The 21,328-nt window shown below is 36.9% G+C and overlaps 3 protein-coding genes across 4 annotated transcripts; 2 read left to right on the top strand and 1 right to left on the bottom strand.

Moving 5' to 3' along the window:
• Positions 1–700: 700 nt before the first annotated feature.
• On the top strand, positions 701–4,059 carry LOC110380314 (programmed cell death protein 2-like). Its single transcript, XM_021340263.3, has 8 exons — positions 701–946; positions 1,035–1,201; positions 1,278–1,472; positions 1,765–1,877; positions 2,118–2,242; positions 2,383–2,536; positions 2,659–2,803; positions 2,888–4,059. Exons 1-8 carry the CDS (start codon positions 839–841, stop codon positions 3,174–3,176), a joined length of 1,296 nt encoding a protein of 431 aa, XP_021195938.2. The 5' UTR covers positions 701–838; the 3' UTR covers positions 3,177–4,059.
• A 2,131-nt stretch (positions 4,060–6,190) lies between these two features.
• LOC110380222 (uncharacterized protein CG16817) lies at positions 6,191–6,948 on the top strand. The gene has a single exon (XM_021340139.3). The coding sequence runs from the start codon at positions 6,358–6,360 to the stop codon at positions 6,853–6,855; it is 498 nt and encodes a 165-aa protein (XP_021195814.1). The 5' UTR covers positions 6,191–6,357; the 3' UTR covers positions 6,856–6,948.
• Positions 6,949–9,778: 2,830 nt separating this feature from the next.
• On the bottom strand, positions 9,779–21,314 carry LOC110379989 (uncharacterized). Of its 2 annotated transcripts, XM_064037703.1 has the most exons (23): positions 21,073–21,314; positions 20,782–20,900; positions 20,506–20,614; positions 20,322–20,378; positions 19,991–20,186; positions 19,769–19,869; positions 18,961–19,053; positions 18,736–18,768; positions 18,610–18,648; positions 18,488–18,538; positions 18,141–18,273; positions 17,757–17,895; positions 16,943–17,069; positions 16,614–16,847; positions 15,609–16,533; positions 15,378–15,527; positions 14,782–14,914; positions 13,545–13,681; positions 13,039–13,059; positions 12,730–12,894; positions 11,929–12,381; positions 11,593–11,852; positions 9,779–11,510 (listed from the first exon to the last, which is right to left on the bottom strand). In XM_064037703.1, the coding sequence occupies exons 1-23, from the start codon at positions 21,087–21,089 to the stop codon at positions 9,797–9,799; spliced, it is 5,406 nt and encodes a 1,801-aa protein (XP_063893773.1). In that variant the 5' UTR covers positions 21,090–21,314; the 3' UTR covers positions 9,779–9,796. The 2 variants fall into 2 exon arrangements, with proteins under 2 accessions (XP_063893773.1, XP_063893774.1); XM_064037704.1 differs by lacking the exon at positions 18,961–19,053.
• Positions 21,315–21,328: the final 14 nt, after the last annotated feature.

Below are 21,328 nucleotides of genomic sequence, written 5' to 3'. Positions count from 1 at the left end.
TTTCGTAATAAACCAAATCCGTTAAGTCCAAAAGTCGCCAATTAAGCAAGACGTGATTTCCAAGCTTGTTAGCTAATATCAAGAACATTTTGAACAAACGTAGGTCGATATTATCCTTATAGATTCTTAATTTCGACATAAGATGAGGTTTTCAAGGACAATGTGACCTGGTTTTTTAGGGTTCCGTACCCAAAGGGTAAGAACGAGACATTATTAAGAGTCCTGTGTCGGTAACGGCCGAGTCCCGTGTTGTCACCACGCTGTGCCTACCTGCCTTATGAACCCAATCGCTAGAGATTAGAGATATCAGATGATCGATGTATTTTGCCGCTGTAACAATAAATATTAAATACATAATATTCAACGAACCTATTTACCAGTTTTTTTTTTCGATAGATATTATTATCGATACGGAACCCCGCACGATTTTTTTTTTGTAATCCCGCCACAATGGGCTACCGTTTCATGGATACAAACATAGATATAGAAAGGGCGCGAGCCTATTTTAAATCTATGGATACAAACCATAAAATCTTGGGACTAGACTAGCCAAGCTTAGAACAAGGCTAAGTTGTTAGGTTAGGTTAAATTATGACCCCAGATGTGACCTCAATTATATATTTTTGATTATGACAAAATAACAAAAGTTCTAATGTAATTATAATTCAGAGTTACTGACGTGATTACAAACTAGAAGGTTGACGAATTTTCCTGGTTGGCTGTACACAAGGATTGCCTTTGACAACTATTTTCAGTTTTTTAGTAAAAAAGTCAAGTTTGACAGCTCGCTCAATGCATTTTACATTCATTGATCTGAAAAACTAATTGTAAGAAAATAATGGCAAAACAACCAGGGAAAATATATTTAGGCTATGAAGATGAAGCAGTTGTTGACAAAAATCAAACATTATTGAACTACACTGTGAATAAAATCGGTGGACTGCCTGTAAGTACCTTTATTAAATTAATAAACTCACGTTAAAAATATTATCTTGCGAGCATGCTTCGTTTAAGGCAAAAATTTAAATTTTCAGGACTGGCCACCAATAGAAAATCTGCAGATATCTACAAAATGCCCTCTTTGTGGGTTACACAGGCTGCTCATTGTACAATGCTATGCGCCGCTCGAAAATTCAGTTTATCACCGTACTTTGTATGTTTTCGCGTGTATAAATCCTAATTGTTGGATTCAGTCTGAAAGGTGAATAAATAATATATTTTTGAGATAAATAGAAGTGAACATAAAAAACTCCTTTGTAATAAACCTCTTTTTTTAGTTGGTTATGTGTTCGAAGTCAGTACCAAGATAATTCTTCAAAGGAGTCAAAGGCAATTGTTGCTATACCCAGTGCTGATACTAACCTGTCTTGGTGTCAAGGTGCTGATGAGTGGGATGAGAATGACAATGATACTGCCAACGGGAATGTTATGAATATTGATAACGCCCCAAGCCCCAACAATGCCTTACAAAGGTAGGTTATAATACTAAAGAGATAAGTAAAAACTAGAAATTGCTGCTAAATATATCTACCTAGGTATGTTAAATTCTCAGAAAAGAATTCAGAACGCAGCAAGAGAAACCCCTGAAAACGTGTTGAATTCTGTTTCTTCACCATTTCTTGCAGATGTGACTGTGTATGGTGGTGCTAAACAGAGTCGCTACAAAACATTTTAAATACATACACCAAGAACTTGACACTAAGTACTCTTTAGATAAAACTCTTTTTTGCTGTGTATCTAATTTGTTATTTTATTTAAAAATAGGAATTCGGATGAAGATGAGGAAAGCAATTCATATGAATTAGAAAATGTGGAACAAGCTTTTGGCAATCTTCAAGTATTTGATGCTCACAATGCCAATATGTCACCAATCCAAGGTATATATTTTTTGTAATAATAGTAGTCATCATTGTTTTATCCTTTTGCCAGCTATATTTAGTTGGTCTTCCAATCCAACTGTCTGCAGTGTTTATCATGGAAGGACAGCCTACCCAGCATTAAAATATACAGCAACTGCTCTTAAAATACATAATAAACGCAGCAATATTTTTCTTGATATGAGTAGCAATTCCTTCAACTTAACAAGTACCTTATACTAGCACTATAATTTATTAAAGGTGCCATGGGTGCGATTGGAGCACCTGTAGCTGCAGCAGAATTGGAGGGAGGAGATGAACCAGGGCTGGTTACCGTGGATACGCCTACAGCACCCAACAATGATGTTGAGGCTTTGCTGCAGCAAGTATGTACTAAAAACAAAAGTGGTTCCTAGCACTTCTGCCTTCATAATGTCAATTCTGGGTCATCTTGAAAAATATGTGTTGGTTTCCAAGTAAGTCGGTCCTGAGTTCCTGTAGTTAAAAAAGTAACTTTATATTTTAGACCTCGGAGCTGCCTCCTGACTTAAGAAGTCGACTGATGTGTGGACCATTACAATTTGTGCCAAAATTTATATATGTTGAAGAAGAATGGAAGAAATCATTGGGCAATGATGACAGGGCCAATGAATTGCTCAATAAGTATAAGATGGAAAATGGTTGGTATTTTGATATTTCTTCCTTTAAACTCATTCAACAAAATTTTGGTGCCCTCTTCTCAATAAAGACAGCTCAATAAAGTTTCTTCGGTATGTAATTTATTTTAATTTAAATATTTCAGAAATAGATGTATGTGGAGGTGACCGTGCTGGGGCTGGCGGAGGATCTGATGACGAACCTTATGAGGAAGCTGCTCCATTACATGGTGACAGATTATTTCATGCCTTTTTAACTCGGCTGCGCAATCATCCTGGACAAATACTAAGGTACATATGTACTTTAAAAATCAATATGGTCCACTTAAAATAATAATCAAAATCATAAAACTTATCTATGTTTGTAAAATGTAGGTACTCGAGGGATGAGCCTCCTATACTTGGAGCTCCGTTGCCAAGCAACGCCAGTACTCCTGAGTCACCATGTGTGCCAACTATCTGCACGCGCTGCGGCGCAAGACTGTGCTGCGAATTACAATTAGTACCAGAGTTTGCTGAAACTCTTCGCATAGTGCCCATCAACGCGTCACTTTCACATCTACACTTCCTTTCTGTCCTGATATTTACTTGCTCTCAAAGCTGCTGGCAATCCTCCGATACATTTGTAAAAGAATTTGTTGTCTTTCAACCAGAAGTTGTCTAAAATTTTAATTAATTTATTAAAACATTGTTTTTGTTGCATTTTGTTTGTATGTTAGCAATATTTACATTTATATTTTTGCTTACTTATTATAATCTCGTCAACATGTGGACACTTGATTTTAGAATATTGTTACTGATCTTGCAATTTTAGAAATACACATTTCAATATTTTTGCTGTTTACTATAATTGTTGTGCTGTGATGTTGAAATTTCCACTAGGATATAATATGAAAAAACATTAAGTTTATAATCGCTTTGGAAAATCAAGAATTATTATATCGAATTCTGCTTATTGAATTACAGAAATCTTTATTTATTGTATGTGTATATATTCAAAGATTTTAAGCCTGTATTTTAAGATTACAATTTGTTATATTTTTTCATTATTCATGTCTATTTCACGTAATCTTTTATAATTTCACAAAAAATTACTTCAAAGATATCTTTATAATCTTTCTATCCTAGCATTTTTGTTAATAAAAAGTAATAGAATTGAATGTTAGTAGCATAGAAATAATGTGTACTTATCTCATGGATAATTATCCTTAAATGTCCATTAATAACTGCCAGATAGAGGTGATAAAAGAGTGTTATTATATAAGTATAATTAAAAAGTATGCGCCTTGACTATTATAGGTCTTTATTATCAGCTGCTTAAGAGTTTATTTATTTTAAACTGTTTTGATGGTTGTTGGATACCTTTGTGGAATTATTTTAACCCAAATCTAATGAAGGGTTCTGCAATAGTTTATAAAACTCACCAAATCGATACCAGACTATGTATTGTTAAGTCTTTATGAAATGACATTATTTGTATGTATGATAACATATAATTTATTTATACTTATTGCTGCAATTATAGTATAAGAAAGTAGTGATTTTGACCATTTGCGACGTAGATGTAATATTATCAAGTCATAATTTTCTTCAGTTATTTGCAAGTGTAAATAATGTAGGCACAGATTCGCGGATTTTAAAACAAAAAGTTGAGAAACAAAAATAAAGCACCTATTTGCTTTTATTATGGTTTAACCCTAGAAAGATAATCTGCGTAAAATTTACGCATGCATTTTTTTTAAATTGCTATTTCTTTATAACTAGCGCGAATTCATAGCTGTGCGTTTATGACATTTCATTCGTCGCTGGGAGTAACCGTATGGTGTATGTGTCAATAAGGTAAGTGCCACCAATTTTGAAATATAACGACCGCGTGAGTCAAAATTACGCATGATTATCTTTATCGTGATTTAGACGCCCCTACTTTGCAGAGATATTTGCGAGATAATATCTCTAATATATTACCAAATGAAGTGCCTGAAACACCCGAAGACAATGATTGTGAGCCAGTAGCGAAAAACGAAAACGCATTTATTGTTGCTGTTTCCCTTCTAAAAAAAATTGAAAAGCAAATGCGTCCTGCAAAAAATGTATGAGAAAGTGATATGTCGTGAGCATAACGTTGATATGTGTCAAAGCTGTTTGTAACTTACTTTTATATAAATTTATGTTCCTATATTATAAGTTAAGCTAATTGTTGATATTTTCCTAAAAAACAGATTGATTATTAGAATAATAAATTAGTTATCACTTGAAAGAGTAAGTGTTATATAATTTCATTGATTTATAGAAGACGTTTAGATTTTTGTTGCTTTTTTTAATATAAATAAATAAGTCAAAAAATATCTGCAGTTTTAATTATTAGAATATATGTGTATATATAATAAAATATAATTTATTGAAAAAAACTAATAAACCTAGAGCTACAGCTAATTGAATTACATGCGTCAATTTTACGCATGATTATCTTTTCCGTAGTACAAAATATGATTATCTTTCTAGGGTTAAAAAATCCTTCCAGAAAATGTGCTAATTGTTTTACACTTGCATTCAAACATGGGCATAATAAGTGGTCGACAATGCTGTTGAAATTCGAAATTTACCATCAATTAGTGAAGCTGTGATTTATTTTTAGATCCTCACTTAGGTAGTTATCAATTAACTCCGTTTTCCGATCCATATTACAATCATAATATTTATAGTCAATACCTGTAGTTACGGAAAGTATAAATATATTAAATCATAATTAAACCTAAACTTCTTTTATTGTTAAGCGTTGGTAATCAAATAAACCTGTGGGGGATATCATGGCACTACTCACAAACAGTGTAATAGTTTGTGGCGGTTAGAGGGAAGGCCGTGTAATTTTTAAGTATCCCTTGGCCTGGCCATCAAAAAAAACCTCCTGAATAAGGTTTGGAATGAACTCTGAAATAGCTGTTCCGCCTGGAGCAAGAGTAGTGGGAAGGGTAAAGTACCACTCATTCATTTCTTGCCGCGTTGGGTAATGGAATAAAAATTGTTAAAATGTGCCTCTAGATGGCAGCGTCATGTATTTTTATTATTTTTGAAATAAACAAATATTAGGTCTATAAAAATTCATGGCCACGATGAAGAATGAGATGTGCTTATATTCAAAATTTTCTGATTACTGGCCATATTATGATCACGCGTGACACGGCATCAAAGTTAGTAAGTTTCGAAACCACGAGGCGAGGATACAAAATAATACCTAACCTACCAAATTAATTCCAAAGGTTGAGTACCTCTAAGCAGTGTTCTAGTGTGGATTTAGACTTTTTTTATTAGTTTTTATAAACACCTAGGAAGCTAAAATGTGCTAGACTGAAACACTAGCTGACTAAAAATATTGTCCTTAGGTGCTCCCTAGACGGTAAATATAATGTGCGGTCTACGGGCCGCCCGCGCCGCCTTAATAGCATGTAATGTTAGTACCTGCGATTATGTAGATACTTAGTATATTGCGCAATTATGCTGACCATCTAGGGACCGCTAAGCTGAGAGGATCTTACAGAAGCTCAAAATCATAAGTGAAAAATGCAATTTATTCCATTTTTATACATTAATGTCTGTGAAAAGATAAATCGACTAACAAATTTTAAAATTAGTCGACTTACATAGAAAATAAATGAATTCAATTTAAAATGCTACATTTTTTATCTGTGTATCCGTCTTCCATAAATGAATCGGTGCGGCGAGGCGGCGGCATAGAAAGACTATCAATTTTCGTGAGTCGAATAGTGAATCTAGTCGAAAAGTTAGCGTTTGTTACATTTTTTCGCTCGGCACATTAGAAGCGCCTTTGGAAATAATACCACACAAACATGTCTAGCGAAGCTCTAGTCCCTCCTCCTGTGCTGTGGGCCCAGCGCAAAGAAGACGTATTTCTCACGTTTAGCATCGAAACTAAAGACCCGACTATTAAAATAGAAAAGGATTCCGTTTACTTCAAAGGTGTTAATGCATCAGACAATAAAGTGCATGAGGTAACTATACCATTATACGATGCTGTGCTCCCTGAAACAAGCGCCTTCGTAAATAAAGGAAGGTGCATAGAAATGATTCTTCGCAAAGAAAAGAAAGACTCTCCCTACTGGCCATCACTTACAAAGGATAAGAAGAAACCGCATTACCTCAAGGTAGATTTCAATAAGTGGAAAGATGAGGACGATGAAGATGAAAATGGTGAGATGCCTGGAGGTAATTCAATAGAAGAGATGCTCCGTTCAATGGGTGGTGGCGGCGGTGACAAGGCTGACAAACCCTCGTTCGATGACTTAGAAACGGACTCGGACGATGAAAATTTACCAGATCTTGAATAACATCTCCCGAGTGATAAAACTTATATTTAACACATTGAAAGTACATTATGTATAAGGTTTTTACAGTTATAATAAAATCACTGATAAAATGAACATGTTACATTCATTTTAATCATTGATATGTGCCTCTGTAACACACCAGTTTTTTTACTTTAAAGCAAATTAGCAAGTTTTAATCTGTAGCTAGGAAATATTTAATTTAAATATATTCAAGAAGAATTAAGTAGTAATTTGTTTTTCAATGACCCCGCTTTGAAACTCACTGAAGGAACTTCATTGATTGCAGCCCTTCGAATGTACATTTTTAAAAGTAATAAGTTTTATACATATTAATAAAAGTGATAGGTTTACTAGCAAAAGTGGTAGGTGACTAAGCAGTTATTGTATCATTGATTAATATTGTAGGTATTTGGATATATGTGATCAAACATAGAGTTCACCTTTTTTATTAAAAACGAAGTTACTGGACTGTAGAACTACAAAATTCATATTCAAAAGTTGCTGCTTATAAGAAAGGCAAAGAAAATCATGACTAAGCTTAAAAGTTTTTACCTTAGTGTAGTATACTCATAGTAGGGGTGAGGTAGGTCAATAGATGGGTGGACCTATATATAGGTACAAACAAATATTAAAACTATGTGGATGCTTACTTAAATCATTATTTACCCATAAAGAACAGGCTGATAACTTACAACAACCACAGCCCAAAAACTCGAATAACTAATTTGAATAATTAAAAAAAAATACGTTACACGAAAACTTGTAGGTTTACAATTTTTTTTAAACACGTGTCAAATGTCTATTTAACATTTTTTTTTTGTATTTAGTCTCGGATACCGTCTTTCTCTGAACTATTCAAATTAGCTGTTGATGATAATCTAGTCAGGAAAGCTAGGTACTGCTACTCTACACACGCGTTACGTTTTAACCATTATTAACTAACGGGAAAGCGTATATGATGTGACGAGAAGGAACATAGTAGGTATATCATACATTGTCGGTCGGTACTTCGATACCTACTTCAAAGTTCTAGAAAATTCTATGTGCGGTTTGGTCGATAACACTGCGGTTTAGATAAGTAATAATAAATCCTGTTTGCTTAGCAATGTACATTTACAATTTGGTTGCTATGATCGATGTCGCCTTAACTCAATTCCTCAAAAATACAAATACTTTCTATGAAAATATTAAAAACAAAGCTTTTTGTGTGAAACCCTTCTCGACACAAATTCCCTAACTTTTTGACGATACAATGGTTGAACCAATTTAGATAAAATTTTGAGATAGATATGCTGAAACCTGGTTAAAGGATATTAGGTAACACCCTATAAACCTTGCAGTTTATAGCTTTTACAGGATGGTAACAGCTTAGCACCCGATTGCTATTGGTTAACGAATCTAGAGCCCTTTCTCACTAGCAGATAGCTAACGCTACTAGGTAATCTTAGAATGAGGTTATTATCTAATAAAATAACGCCTTATGTAGGTAACCTACCATGACCACCGCAACACTCCACCTTGTAGCTAAAAAACATTGACATCAATTAATTAAAGGTCCTTACCTACCTACTGTGGTACAGTTATTAAAGGTTGCATTACATGGCTATTACCAGCGGTTTTACTCGCGTCCCATAATAGTACTCAACGCCCCATAAATATTTAATGGTGAAAGAATTTTTCAAATCGTTCCAGTAGTTCCTGAGATTAGGGCGTTCAAGAAAACAAACCTCAGCTTTATCATATTAGTTGTTCTATGCCTACAATGGTCTATCTGCTGTAGTAGGACACTGACCGCAAATGGATCAGCGGGGTTATCCAAAATGGCTCTCTACAATCGTAAACGTGCATGGAAATGACCCAATAATACCCATACATATGTTTTACGTTTCTACTATACCTACTCGTAAACAATTGATCAACTTAGATAAGCTCATGCATAAATGCCGAAATAAGTTTATAAGAACACTAGCAATTTTTCTCTTGCAACTTGCAAAGTTCCTACTTAGAGCGCTCCACTCACTGGGGCCCGATTCTCCTAAGTTAATAATGTCAAAATCGAATCGCAATATGATCGCAATAGCAGTTTTAACCATATCGGGCATTCTGCTACTAATCGTATTCGATTGACTTTTGATTGGTGTGCGATTGGTCTGCTATTTTGGTGATTTTGGTCTATACGGTAGTTTGCTGTACAATCATTTTGCAATCGTAAATAATTTGCAAACAAAATGATTTATTATTGAATGACAGAAAAGGATAAAACGTTTATTTCAAAGAAAAAATTGCGGATTGCCACATACGCTTCAATCGTAATCGAGTCGGGATTGGATCTCAGTCGAATCGAGTCGAACGTGAATCGTATGTCGCTTAAGTAAAATTAGGAGAATCGGGCCTCGAAAATGGATCTTGAGCCACGACTCGAGTGTACCTGCCAAGCCGCCATTAATTTAGGCACGAACTTCCTTTATTTATAAAGTAGGTAAGCTCTCTTACACAATGAATTTACACTTCATTCATACTAAGCTTTGTTAGTTACGGGCCCTTTTCCCTATATAGTTACAAAAGCCGGAAGCCATATAATAGGCGGGCTTATACCTACAGACTTATCAATCTATGGCCCGGCTTGCCAGGTCAGCTCGTGCTTTAACTCCGGATATAGGTAACATTCATTTGTAATACAACTTTGTGATTATTGTTAGAGAAAATTAAACCTGTACGTAGGCATTCCGCGACTGTGCGACTGACTCATGATGATGACCACGTTCCACGCTGCAAAAGATAACGTAGTTTTCTTTCAAATTATGGTTTGGGTTCTCCCCGAATAGATTACAGTATTGGCGTCTCTTGCAGCCGATTTACGGTATTTCCCCGAGTATAGAGCCTACCATATTCTTGTTTGTTAAAATAAAAACAACAACGAAATAAAGTAAACCCTGACAATTTATTTAGATTTCTCGGAGAGCGACACAGCAACACTGAACAAATGAAATTGCTGTCCATGCCGTCGAATATTTAAAGTTAATGTCATACAATAAATAAGTCGGTTGAGGCTCTCACATTTCAACATATAAGCAGCTCCCTGCCCAGGGCTAAATATCGGCGCACCATGACTTTGGCAATCAAACATGAAGTATGAAGAATCTATTTTTCCAAACGCCAGGTTTTTTGTGGGACTTATCAATATTCCAAGCGTATTCTTCTCAAAGAAATAAGTCAACGCCTTACTCAAATTGAAACGATCGGGATAAATGTTATATAAAAATCCAAAAATGATATTCTCAAATTTAAAGGAAAATGAAAATGGATACATTTCATCGAATTTGGCATCTAAATCGGTGAGCCCAATTTCGTAATTAGCATTTGAGCCTACTTTTGCCATAACTTTTTTGTAATAATTGTTACCGCCAATGACTATTCCATCTAGGAATCCACTAGTCCAAGCGCTAATGTTGCATGCTTGAGTCATTCCGATGGCAACCACACTAGTAGCAAGGTATTGTTTGCCACGGATCATTTCATCAAAGGTTTTATCCAGAGGATGTATAGTGCCCCACAAGGAAAACAAATCTCCAGGAAATTCGATGTCCCAATCCTTCCACATAGTTTTCGGTGTTTTTCTATCAAAACCTAAATCGTTTACGGCACTCATTCGAGACCACGGTATCGCTGGGATATTCAGCCAATACATTTTTTCGTCGACGATTGGACGTATTTTTCTACGCTTCAGATATGGTAAGTTCGGATTATCATCAGGTCTAAAGAGCGGGCTTAATCTATAGTTCAAAGCGGAGTGCCGTGGCGCACTCTTAACGGATGTTAGTTCGAAAGTGTAGAATTCGGGGTCATCTGCCTGTCTTCCTGGCAGCACTTTTCTTATTCGCCGTATTAGAGCCTCAATGGAACGGTATAACGTCCAGGACGCTACTGCGCTTCCTTTTTTGGACGGCTTCTCTACTCCTTTTGCATCTTCTTCCTTTATATCTTCACTCGGTGGAGGGTAAGGATCAAAAAGGTGATAATATCCTTCTGTCTGACATATTACCATACTACATTGCGGATATCGTATTATAACGTAGCGCAATCTCCTCAATACAGCTTTCAAATATTGCTCCAGTCTTTTCTCTGGATTCTCATTGACGACAATAATTTTCTTGATGTTGATGTTAATAAACTTTCCGTCCAGGATCACGTTTTTAATAACTCTCTTCTCGCAAACATTTAAATTTGTTGCTTTTTCATGAATTTCCAAACCTTTCTCTATACATACGTCTACCATTACGTGGTCCCATGTTCTGATGGGATGCATTGCTGCCATTAACATAGCAATAAGACTAACGAAATGACAAGACTTTACGTCTGCGCTGGGTTTCCTTTGATTAAGTGACGTGGTGCCTTCTATCCTGTATACCCCGTCTACAAGTTGATAGCCAACTGATGATTGGCTTCTGAATTCTCTCGCATCTAATCTTCTGTCTTCATCGTCCTTTTCTGAACCTATAATGGTTTGCTTAGATTTCTTTGACACAGGTTTACCGGTTGCATAGTCGTGATCTTCAGGTAATTTGTGACGGGCCTCTTTCAGAAGTCTTCTAACTAATATTCTACTAAGAATAAATTGTTGGTCATCCGTTCTACCATCCTTATTGTAATTGATCCTGTGAAATAAAAAAATGGAAGTAGAAATATACACAAGCTACGAAATAAGGATGATAAGACATGATGGTTAAGTGATAGTACCTGCTCACTAAGTCGTGCAGTGTACGAAACCGCAGGAAGCATGCTTTGCCTTTGCTACCGCTGTCGTTTCTTAAGCCCATAGCGTTGCAAGGACTGCCGTCGAATAAGTAGTAAAGTCCGTTTCTCTTGAAAATCGCACAGCTGTAAGAGGCAGTGGTTACCATGCCTCTGTCATATTTGTTAAAGAATTTTTTAGCCAACACATCTTCCATTTGCCAGCTTGCACCTTCTCCAACCACATCGATGTTAGCATGATACGCCTGTAACGGATATCATAGTTTTATACCTAAAACAGTTAGGTACTATCATCTAACAAGACTAATATTATATACACACCTGATGTCCAAGTGCAATCTTCGGTATGATATGTACGGGAGCAAGTTGAAATTTCTGCTGTTTGTTATCATAAAGCCTCAAAGCTGTTTCAACTACAAAATTCACGATACCAGGTGTCCAAGTATTGATGGAATACTTGTAAGAGGTCACTATTGCCATGATGGCACCAAACGGTAGCTTGTCGTGAGTTTCTGGGGCGTCGGGGTCAGAAACGGAGGTCGTGCCTCTAACTATTTGTGATAAATCTGGCAAGTCCTTGAAATTACTCGGTTTTTGAAGTTCTTCTTCGAGAGTTCCTTCATGTTGGTCCTCCATTAGAGGAGGCGTCATTTTCTTGCGAATCTTTCGCAGTTTGGAGCGATATTGAGCGTCCTGTGTTAGGAGCACGCGCCGGTCAACGTTAACGGCTGGCAGAGTTTGCACTTCGTCTTCAGCTAGTTGCATTGGCGCCAACTAAAATGTGATTGGGTATATAGTAAAAATTGGACACCAGTGGAATCTCGCACTTATGTGACCGTGTTGCACAACATATAGATCAGTATCGAACAGATCTTTGGATGTGAATGTGACTTAGTGTTATTTAAAGAGAAGTTAGAAAGACTCATGCATATTTTACCTTTCCTTTTATGTTACTGACCAAGGAATTGTACATCAATGTTTTTTTTATTCAAAAATATTTATATATTTTTTTAAATATGGTTAACTGACTCTTTCTCTATACATAAGCCTCGCGGCTTTACGGGTAGTTTTGTAACACCGTGTATTAATCAGTTTTTATAAAAAAACAAGTTCGTTACGTACGGGTATCTCAGGTTCTGGTTGCGGCGAGGGCGGAGGCGGCGGCAGCGGCGGCGGTATCTCTGCGGCCTTGCGCCTCGCTTCCTCCTCCTCAGCCTTCCTCTTCGCCTCTTCCTCTTTAGCCTTCCTTGTTTCTTCATCTTCTTCCTCTTCAGCCACTTCTTCTTCCTACAACGCACGCATACATAATTGTTTAGTTGGCTCTTTTGTAAAATTAGACTTTTGTGTGACCTGGAGTGCTAAAATACAGGCCTAGGCTTAGTTAAGGCTCTAGATCTCCCACAAATTGAAAATCAATATGAAAATGCTTACCTCTCCTCCACCTTCAGGTGGCTGAAAACAGATAATTAGATTATTAAATTAATTAGCCATACTGACTTACTAACCAAATCTACGTAAATTCAAAAGGCAAGATATTACTCATCTCATTTAAAAATACCAATATGAAAACACTCCCTTATATACCCTTATATACTACTTATGTATTTACCCTTTATACACCCTTTGTACATAAATGTACTCCCTTTTCCACTCTGTTATATCTTTACTTACCCATAAACTCTCTTTATGTATTTGCCTATGTACTCCTTTATGTAGGTAGGTACTCCCTTATTTAATAAAGAAGTTTTATTTACTTCCTTACGTACGGTGGTACCAAGATGACAACTAGACACTACCACACAACCACAGTTGCATAGCGATTAAAGATTAACCCCATGAGATCTGATATCATTCCTATCTCTGCGGTAATCAAATCACCAGTCATATAAGTTATAGAAGTTCGCAATTCGTAATTTGAAGATAGAAAGTATATTCACAATAACAGGCGGCGGGGTCGGGGGCGGGGTGGGTTCAGGATCCGGATCCGGCTCTATGGGCTCGTTGGTCTTGTCGCGGGGTTTCGGCCACGGCGGCACTACTTGTGTCACTGATACCGTGGGCGAGTCCAAATTCACTGAAATGTCATACAATATGGAGTATTTGCTTGTGGCTTATTATTTATATCTTGTATGTCTCTACCAGACCTCGGGACTATAGAGTCCCGGATTTTTGGGAGGCGAACGTGGGGCCGAAGCCAACACGCTGAAGCCCTTTTGAGACAACTTTAATGAAATGGTGACACAAAACCGACGATTATCCCTGTATACACTATAGAAATGTACCCAAGGACAATCCCCGGTTCTGTGCTAAACTATTGCTAACTATGGATGAAAACTACTTGGGCTATTGTAATGGGTTGCTAATGGACTAGGAATGGGGAAACTACGGGAACTATGACACCTGCCGATAACAATGTAATAAATACACGTAAAAATGGCAGGTGGAGACTCGCCAACTCACTTACTGGGCCCCCGGGAATCAGTCACTGAAAAGCAACAAGAGGGCAACAGGTACATGAGCGGCTGAGAAGGGTGAGGGTACCTCGGCGGACTTTAAACGCAGATCACGCGCTCCCTGTGGGTCCAGCATCACCGGCCCACTCGCCACTTACCACGAGGCACCTACCCTCCGAGCATTGCTCTAGCGACTCCACTCTGACCGGCCGGTGAAGGCAAGCCAAGAGGCGGGAGACCTATCCCCCGTCATGCTTCACTCCGGCAAGCCGGAGATGGGGGACAGTATACTCTCCCTGGAGCACTCGGATATATATAGCCCCGCGGGGTCGCTACTCCCCGTCATCCGCCTCAGATGCCCTGCGGGGTTATTTATATTATTATTATTAATTACAGGTTATACTTGGTGCGGTCGATTCGATCTGTGGATATTTGGATTGGTTTGAATTAATTATCTACGTGATTTTAACTAGTTCCTCCTTGTATTACAACTAGACTAGTATGACAGGCAGCCGACCAGAAGGCTAAGCCATGATTTTTAGAAGTCTCAAATGGCATTGTTGAACATACTTTTCGCGAATATATCACTGAGGGTATCTTGATTAAACCTTCATTTTAACTATGACGTTAAATATTTAGTTATCACACAAATACAGAAACTACAATATTTCAATTTATTACCAGATTATGAACTTTTCCTATTATTTTGCAAGATACTAACCTACTTTCGGTTCCACAGGCTCATCAACTTGCTTCTTATACCTCAACGGTACAGGTGGTATATAATCCTCTTGTACACTGTCTACTAGCGATATTATGTCACCCATTTGTTCTTCATCAGCTATGGGCACCGGCTACAAATAAAGAATTAATTAATAGATATGTTCTACTTATTATTTTTATTTCAGAGCAGATGGCCGATGGGATCGAAAAGTTCTGGAGTGGAAACCACGGACTAGCAAGCTCAGCGTAGGACGTCCACCAAAGAGGTGGACAGACGACCTTATAAAGGTCGCCGGAAGACGCTGGATGCAGGTCGCCTCCAACAGGTATCTGTGGAGATCTAAGGGGGAGGCCTATGTTCAGAAGTGGACGTCCTATGGCTGAGATGATGATGATGATTTTTATTTCAATTTATTTGATATTAGATGTTAGGTGTATATAGTTTGTATAATGACAATGTATTATAATCTCTAACAAATAAATAGAATTTTCTGCCAACCCTATTAGGGAAAAGACACTTCTCGAAATTCATTTTGTGGGTTTTTTTTTTCAATTTTTTTGCATAATTAAGACATATACAATGTTAAGACATACCCCAGTTATTTTCGTTTCCAAAATCTCTACGGGCATGACGTCATGGTAGATCTCCTTTCCATCGCCATGAGCTTTACTCATAGCCAGAATTTTACGTTTCGCCTTAGCCCCAGGCAGATCTTCATCACTCAGTGTACACACTATTTGTAACTGAAAATTATATACAACTTAGTCAAGTAACCATTAAAAGTGCTGTATTATTAACTGATGGAACTTTTTAATAATAATAACCTTCGGTTCTCTCTTCTTCAACTTCAATACTTTAAATGCATGAATATAAAATTGTGTTGTCGCTGGTAAATAATCCCAGTTCTTAGTGAACGCACTGGCCATAGTTTCCGGATTCAGAAGCATCAAACAGCAGGCCTTACCGGGCTTCATCGATCTGAGACCGTCAGTGGTGCGCGGGTAGGGGTCAAACAAATAGAACATATCTTTTTGCCTCCACACAGCAAGCATGTAATTATTGAACTCCAGCAAACCACAATTGTACTCGTGGCTAAAGAAATCTTCTAGCCCTGTCTTTATGTTGAGCAAGCACTCCTTTGTAGTGTAAAGTTGCCCTTTCACTCTTTCCCTGTATATAATTATCTCGCAAGCATAAGGACCTATAACTATTTCATTTGGGATATTATCAATAGTAATATCAGTCATTACTTTTGGGTGTGTGCAGTCAATGTAGAGTTTATTGCCTAGTCGCAATATTTTGTCTAACGTCTTTGAAAACCATGTATTAGGGGGTGAGATTTTCGCGTAGGTCATCGCGACAATGGCTATAGGCAATGCCTGCCTGAACTTTGCTTCCTCGAAGCATCTATCACCTAAATGCATATTGGCGTTCACAATGGCACAGTTTTCATTTAAAATTCTGTATCCCATCATAGCTTTTTCAGCTTGAGTTAGCTCTTTATCAGATTCGAAATCTTCCTCGCTTGTCTCATCTGCCATTTTTAATACTTTAACTGGAGCCAATACGAATTTCTGGTCTTCTAGAATGCTGCGAGCTAAAAGAATTTCAGCCACTGCATCAATATCTTTGACGTTTACGAGAGCAGCTTGGCCGTTAGCGAAATTGGAGTAAGCTCTTGCATCTCTGCCGGCTGGGTCAAATATGTAGTAGCACACTCTATCTTTCCATATCACTAATTTAAGTACCCTGTAAAAATAATCCAAGGAAGAATAAAAAAGGCCATCACATCTACATTTGTCAAAGAGGTGATTAGCTTATATTCCTACCTCGACAACAGCACTCCAGCTCTGTTCTCCTTGAAGAAAGCTTTGAGTCCTCGACACAAGTTGTACACGGTAGGATCTAAGGACATCGCATATCCAACTATGTCAGGTTCACAAAGCAGTACTTGCATCCTCTTCGCATTTAGAACGAGTATTTGTTTTTTACCAAACTGCAACACTTCGCATATACCCTGAACTGCTGAATGATCATGAACTTTATCTAAACATTGAATATACCTAGAAAAAAAATGAAAAATATATAGATGTTTATTCTACTGGGAGGAAATATCTTTAGGTCTTAACCAGTTAAAAAAAAATGAGTAAAGTGTTACCAAACATCACCAGCGTCCACCAAGTTGTCAATTAACTTCATCGTCCATTGCTTGGGATGGTAATGAAACGCTAAGCAATAAGCCATAACGCTCATCGTTAAAGCCTGCCGGCCTCTTGATCTACTACCTGAAATATTATCCAGTTTATTGATCCTTTGGGATTTATCTAGGGCTGCCATCCGTCCGGGTTTCCCCGGATTTTTCCTCGTTTAGAGGCCGTCCAGGGGCCGTCCGGGCGGGTCAAGAAGCGTCCGGGGAAAACCCGAACACTTTTCATGTAAGGAAGCACCTCATTGAATTTAAGTATATGTTAATAGTAAATGGATTACAAATTAGGTATTATTTTGTTTAAAAAAAATCGTACTCGTTCGGGGAAAAAATGCGATTTACGCCGAATGTCCGGGTTTTTTTAATGTTTGTCCGGGTTTGGCGAAATTCGAGATGGCAGCCCTAGATTTATCGACATCTACATATTAACTGGAAATACCTACGCTTACTTATGTTAGGCTGAGACCATATGAAACTACTAAAAATCTATGCTCAGACCTAATAAAGACACCTGAATGGGGCTTCACTAAGAATTAGGAGCAGTCGACCAATGGGCTGACCGAAAAAATCGTAGCAGGTATTTTTTCGTTTTCCGTGAGGCAGACAGAAGACTTGTTATAGTGAGCTGGTAACTTCGAGAAACTTAAACAGGGCAATTTGGCAGTAGGTACATATTTTTTTGGTGCACGTTTGCATGCATATGGTGGCCTTTTGTTAGTTGATACAGTCCGATATCTAAATAAAAATGAAATATAAACATACTCACTGAATTTATTATCATACATATTGAAGGAGCCCGTCAAAATACCGTAGTGTATATCAGTCCTCTTGTCTTTAGTGCACGGGATGACCGTAAGAGAATGAGTTTGTAATGTCCCTCGTTTCAAGTTCATCGGTAAATGGACCTGTAATGGCAGATTTCAAAAAGAATTCATTCATTCATTGGTCTCTATTAATTTATTCATGCCATCATGACCATGTATGATAACATAAACCTCATTTTTGTTTAAGCATATGTTTACTATGGATTTTCACGTCCAAGTCCAGAGTAAATAGTAAAATTGTGTATAAACTTAGGCCTTAGTTAACGACTAGTGAAAATGAGCTATTGGTCGCAGCATATTTTTGTCTGTCGGTGATCAAAACTTACTTGTTCCGTTCTAGGTATGTCATCGAAACCACATACTGAATCATCGTCGTCCCTTAGATATTTCTGCGTTCCTGTCGCGCGTGGCTTTCCATCAGTACCACCACCAATATTTATGTAAGCTTGTTCTGGATATCTGTACAGCGAAATAAAACGTTCTTAAGCTATGTTAGAAAAAATATGACAAGACCATAGACGAGGTGGATGCCATTTTTGTCGGTAACAAAACGGTAAAGACTTTTCTACGTTATAGTTTTAAAGGGGGCATGAAAAAGGACATTTTGAAGCATATTGTGAGTAAATGGTCTTAGCAGATAAAAAAAAATACTGAAAGAAGAACAGAAACTTACCCTCTCAGTTTCATAGCTAGTTTTCGTTTTTTCATTGCTGCGAAATATTTTCTGAAAAATGCATTATGTTTTAATTTATACTATCAAATGTATTACAGTTTATCACTGTTAAATATACGTACCGACATTTCTTTTTAGGGCAAGATTTTCTTTTGCAGACCCTGAAATCATTAAAAGCCAGTATTTAAAATGGCTTGAATAAAAATTACATTAATTTTACCAAAATTGACCACAAAAATATGACTTACCCTCCTTTATAGCACGGCTTTGGTTTCTTTGGCCTGAAAAGTAATATAAGAATTAATTATATTATTAAACTGCAGAATTAGTTCACGGGAACTACTGATTCGAATTGAAAATAAATAATATACCTACACGTATTTCAGTGTCGGCCGTAGGTTATTAAAAAAAACTAGTGATATATTAAACTACTTAAACAAAAATAAAACAAATTAATAGAAAAAAAAACATACTTTTGTTCTTTCGAAGAACCAGGTATATGTACCACATCAGGAACAAATTGGTGATCTCTGTTGAGAACAATACCACTGTGCGGCTTGAACAATCTGGAATCATATATTTTTGTTGGTATTTGGATCAGAAACGAATGTTCTAGATCCCGACATGATAAAAACCTTGACGCAATACATGACAAAAAATATATTTTGGTCACAATAATAATTCAACATAATTAACGATTACTCGTCATGACTTATCGTATTCATCACACTGTCGCCGTGATTAATGCTTGCAATGAGGGTTTTCTAAAATGGCAATCCACGAGGTGGCAGCACCGAGTCGTCAGGTCCAATAACTGTCAAAGTGCTTATCTTTACTATGAATAGTGAACGATTTTAGTGTTTTTTTATTTCATAATTCACTGCATTATTGTTTTACTATTGCGGTTGAGTAAATAAAAAAAACTAAATCATATTGTGTTAACAAATTTTTCAACAAGCTTTTCCTTAGTACCAGTGACTTTTGCACCTTCTCTCTTAGCTCAATTTTTAGTTCGGAAACCTTATTCTGACCGTAGTCCATAATAAAATCAATAACACTTCCAATATAACAGAATTTCAATAAACAATAAGTTCGGCACCTACAATTCCATACTATTTGACAGCTGTTTGGACCAGACGCGTACGTGGCGCCACCCGGTGGCAGAAAAAATTTCAAAAACCCTCATTGGTCGATGACGCATTTAAAAAGTTAAAGAAAAATCAAAAACAAACAAAAATTTAAAACAATATTCAAACATAGAGTTAAATTCATGGCCCTTACTCGTATCCAGATTTTGGGGGTAAAGGAGGTCGCATTTCCGAAGGTTTGACAGTTGCTTTTTGGGCCTGAATTACTTCTCCACTAGTTTTTGGACTGGGTACCTAAAATACGGTACATAATTAGGCTATGGCGAAAGTATTTAAATTATTAAAATCTGTGATCAAAGTAAAAACTCAAAGTGAGAACCTCCATTTTTTTTTAATCATTTAAGAAGAAACTTACGCTCAAAATAGATTTATCTGATGTGGTGTGTTTGACCACAGGTGCGGGGGTAGGCAGCATAATATCGCCCGGCATCAAGTCATAATATCTGACCCTCTTCCTGTACTCACTTCTTCTACGCTTCTTTCGCAAAATACCGGCGGTTTCTTCTTCGCTCTCCGATGTCGAAATGAAATCATACCTCGAATAAGTTTGTCTGAAAGTATATAAAATTTTGCAATGAATGGCCTGTTCGTTATAAAAGACTAGTCGCGCGTCCTGGGGGATTTACACAATAAAAAATAAGGGATAAAAAGTAGCGTATGTGTTATTCTGATATATAAATTACTACCTGGTTCTTTCATCATGGTGCGCCGGTTCCAATGCACAGTGACCGATGTATTTCAACCTGGAAAACAGAGGAAATGATTATCCACTAGCTGTTATCCCACAGTTTTACCTGCCCGAATATACTATTTCTTCTGCCCATGCTGGGATAAAATATAGCCTATTTTTAATGATATTTAACATGTTACCTTGTGTGCATGGACGGCTTCATAGGCACGCATGTATCCTTAAAATGACGTGGTTTAAACGGTTTCGTTCTGAATTTAGGCGGCTTCGACATTTTACGTTTATTCGCCTCTGAAATGAAAACAACAAAATTTTAAATTCTCTGTCTTGTAGGACAAGTCAGCTTAGTAGATAAGTTGCACTATATAATGGTACGTGCGTAAATTACGGCATGGATGCGTAAAGACAAAAATTAAATCCAAAAGTTGATACCAAAGTTAACAAGTCTTAATACTTACTAGAAACATACTCTTCATATGTGAGCGCTTGGATAATTTCGGCCACATCCTTCGGGTCAGTCTGTTTCACTCTGGTACGTTTACAATAGTGTTGTAGGTTTGATGGGCATTTGCAACCCCTGGAAGGAAATAGATGTATTATTTAGTAAAAATTCTTACGTAATTGATGTCGATTATATAGTTAACTGTATTGCATTGTAGTTCCAACTATTTTAAGCAATTCAATCACTGGTGTGTGACAATCGCTAATTTATGTAATATTAATTCCTAAGAAATAAATAATTCACTTACTTCTTCTTTTTATTCATTTTTAATGCACTTTCTAATTTTTTTGGTAAATTTTGAGATTTTTATTACATATGGGCCCTAAAATATTTTTGATAGATGTCCAAGTGACAATAAATAAACCAATTCCAATTTTAAGAAAGTTATAATCAAGTAGGTTTCTCACTAGTTGTTTCTATTCATGTCTATTGAAGTAATACTGAAATTCATCAAGGCAGTAATATTCTACTTGAGAACAGAATTGTATTATACAAGGTCAGTC

The sequence above is a fragment of the Helicoverpa armigera genome, chromosome 14 (genome assembly GCF_030705265.1).
Source record: "Helicoverpa armigera isolate CAAS_96S chromosome 14, ASM3070526v1, whole genome shotgun sequence".
Taxonomy (NCBI): Eukaryota; Metazoa; Arthropoda; class Insecta; order Lepidoptera; family Noctuidae; genus Helicoverpa; species Helicoverpa armigera.
Note: the sequence above shows the minus strand (reverse complement) of the source record. Positions and strands in the feature narration are given on the sequence as shown.

Coding starts and splice junctions, on each gene's coding strand:
- LOC110380314 (XM_021340263.3), top strand. CDS start 839: ATGGCAAAACAACCAGGGAAAATATATTTAGGCTATGAAGATGAAGCA. Junction 947..1,034: donor ATAAAATCGGTGGACTGCCT/GTAAGTACCTTT, acceptor TTAAATTTTCAG/GACTGGCCACCAATAGAAAA. Junction 1,473..1,764: donor CCCAACAATGCCTTACAAAG/GTAGGTTATAAT, acceptor ATTTAAAAATAG/GAATTCGGATGAAGATGAGG.
- LOC110380222 (XM_021340139.3), top strand. CDS start 6,358: ATGTCTAGCGAAGCTCTAGTCCCTCCTCCTGTGCTGTGGGCCCAGCGC.
- LOC110379989 (XM_064037703.1), bottom strand. Junction 14,915..15,377: donor TGGAAACGAAAATAACTGGG/GTATGTCTTAAC, acceptor CTTTATTTGTAG/CCGGTGCCCATAGCTGATGA. Junction 13,682..14,781: donor GCCTGTGGAACCGAAAGTAG/GTTAGTATCTTG, acceptor ATGACATTTCAG/TGAATTTGGACTCGCCCACG.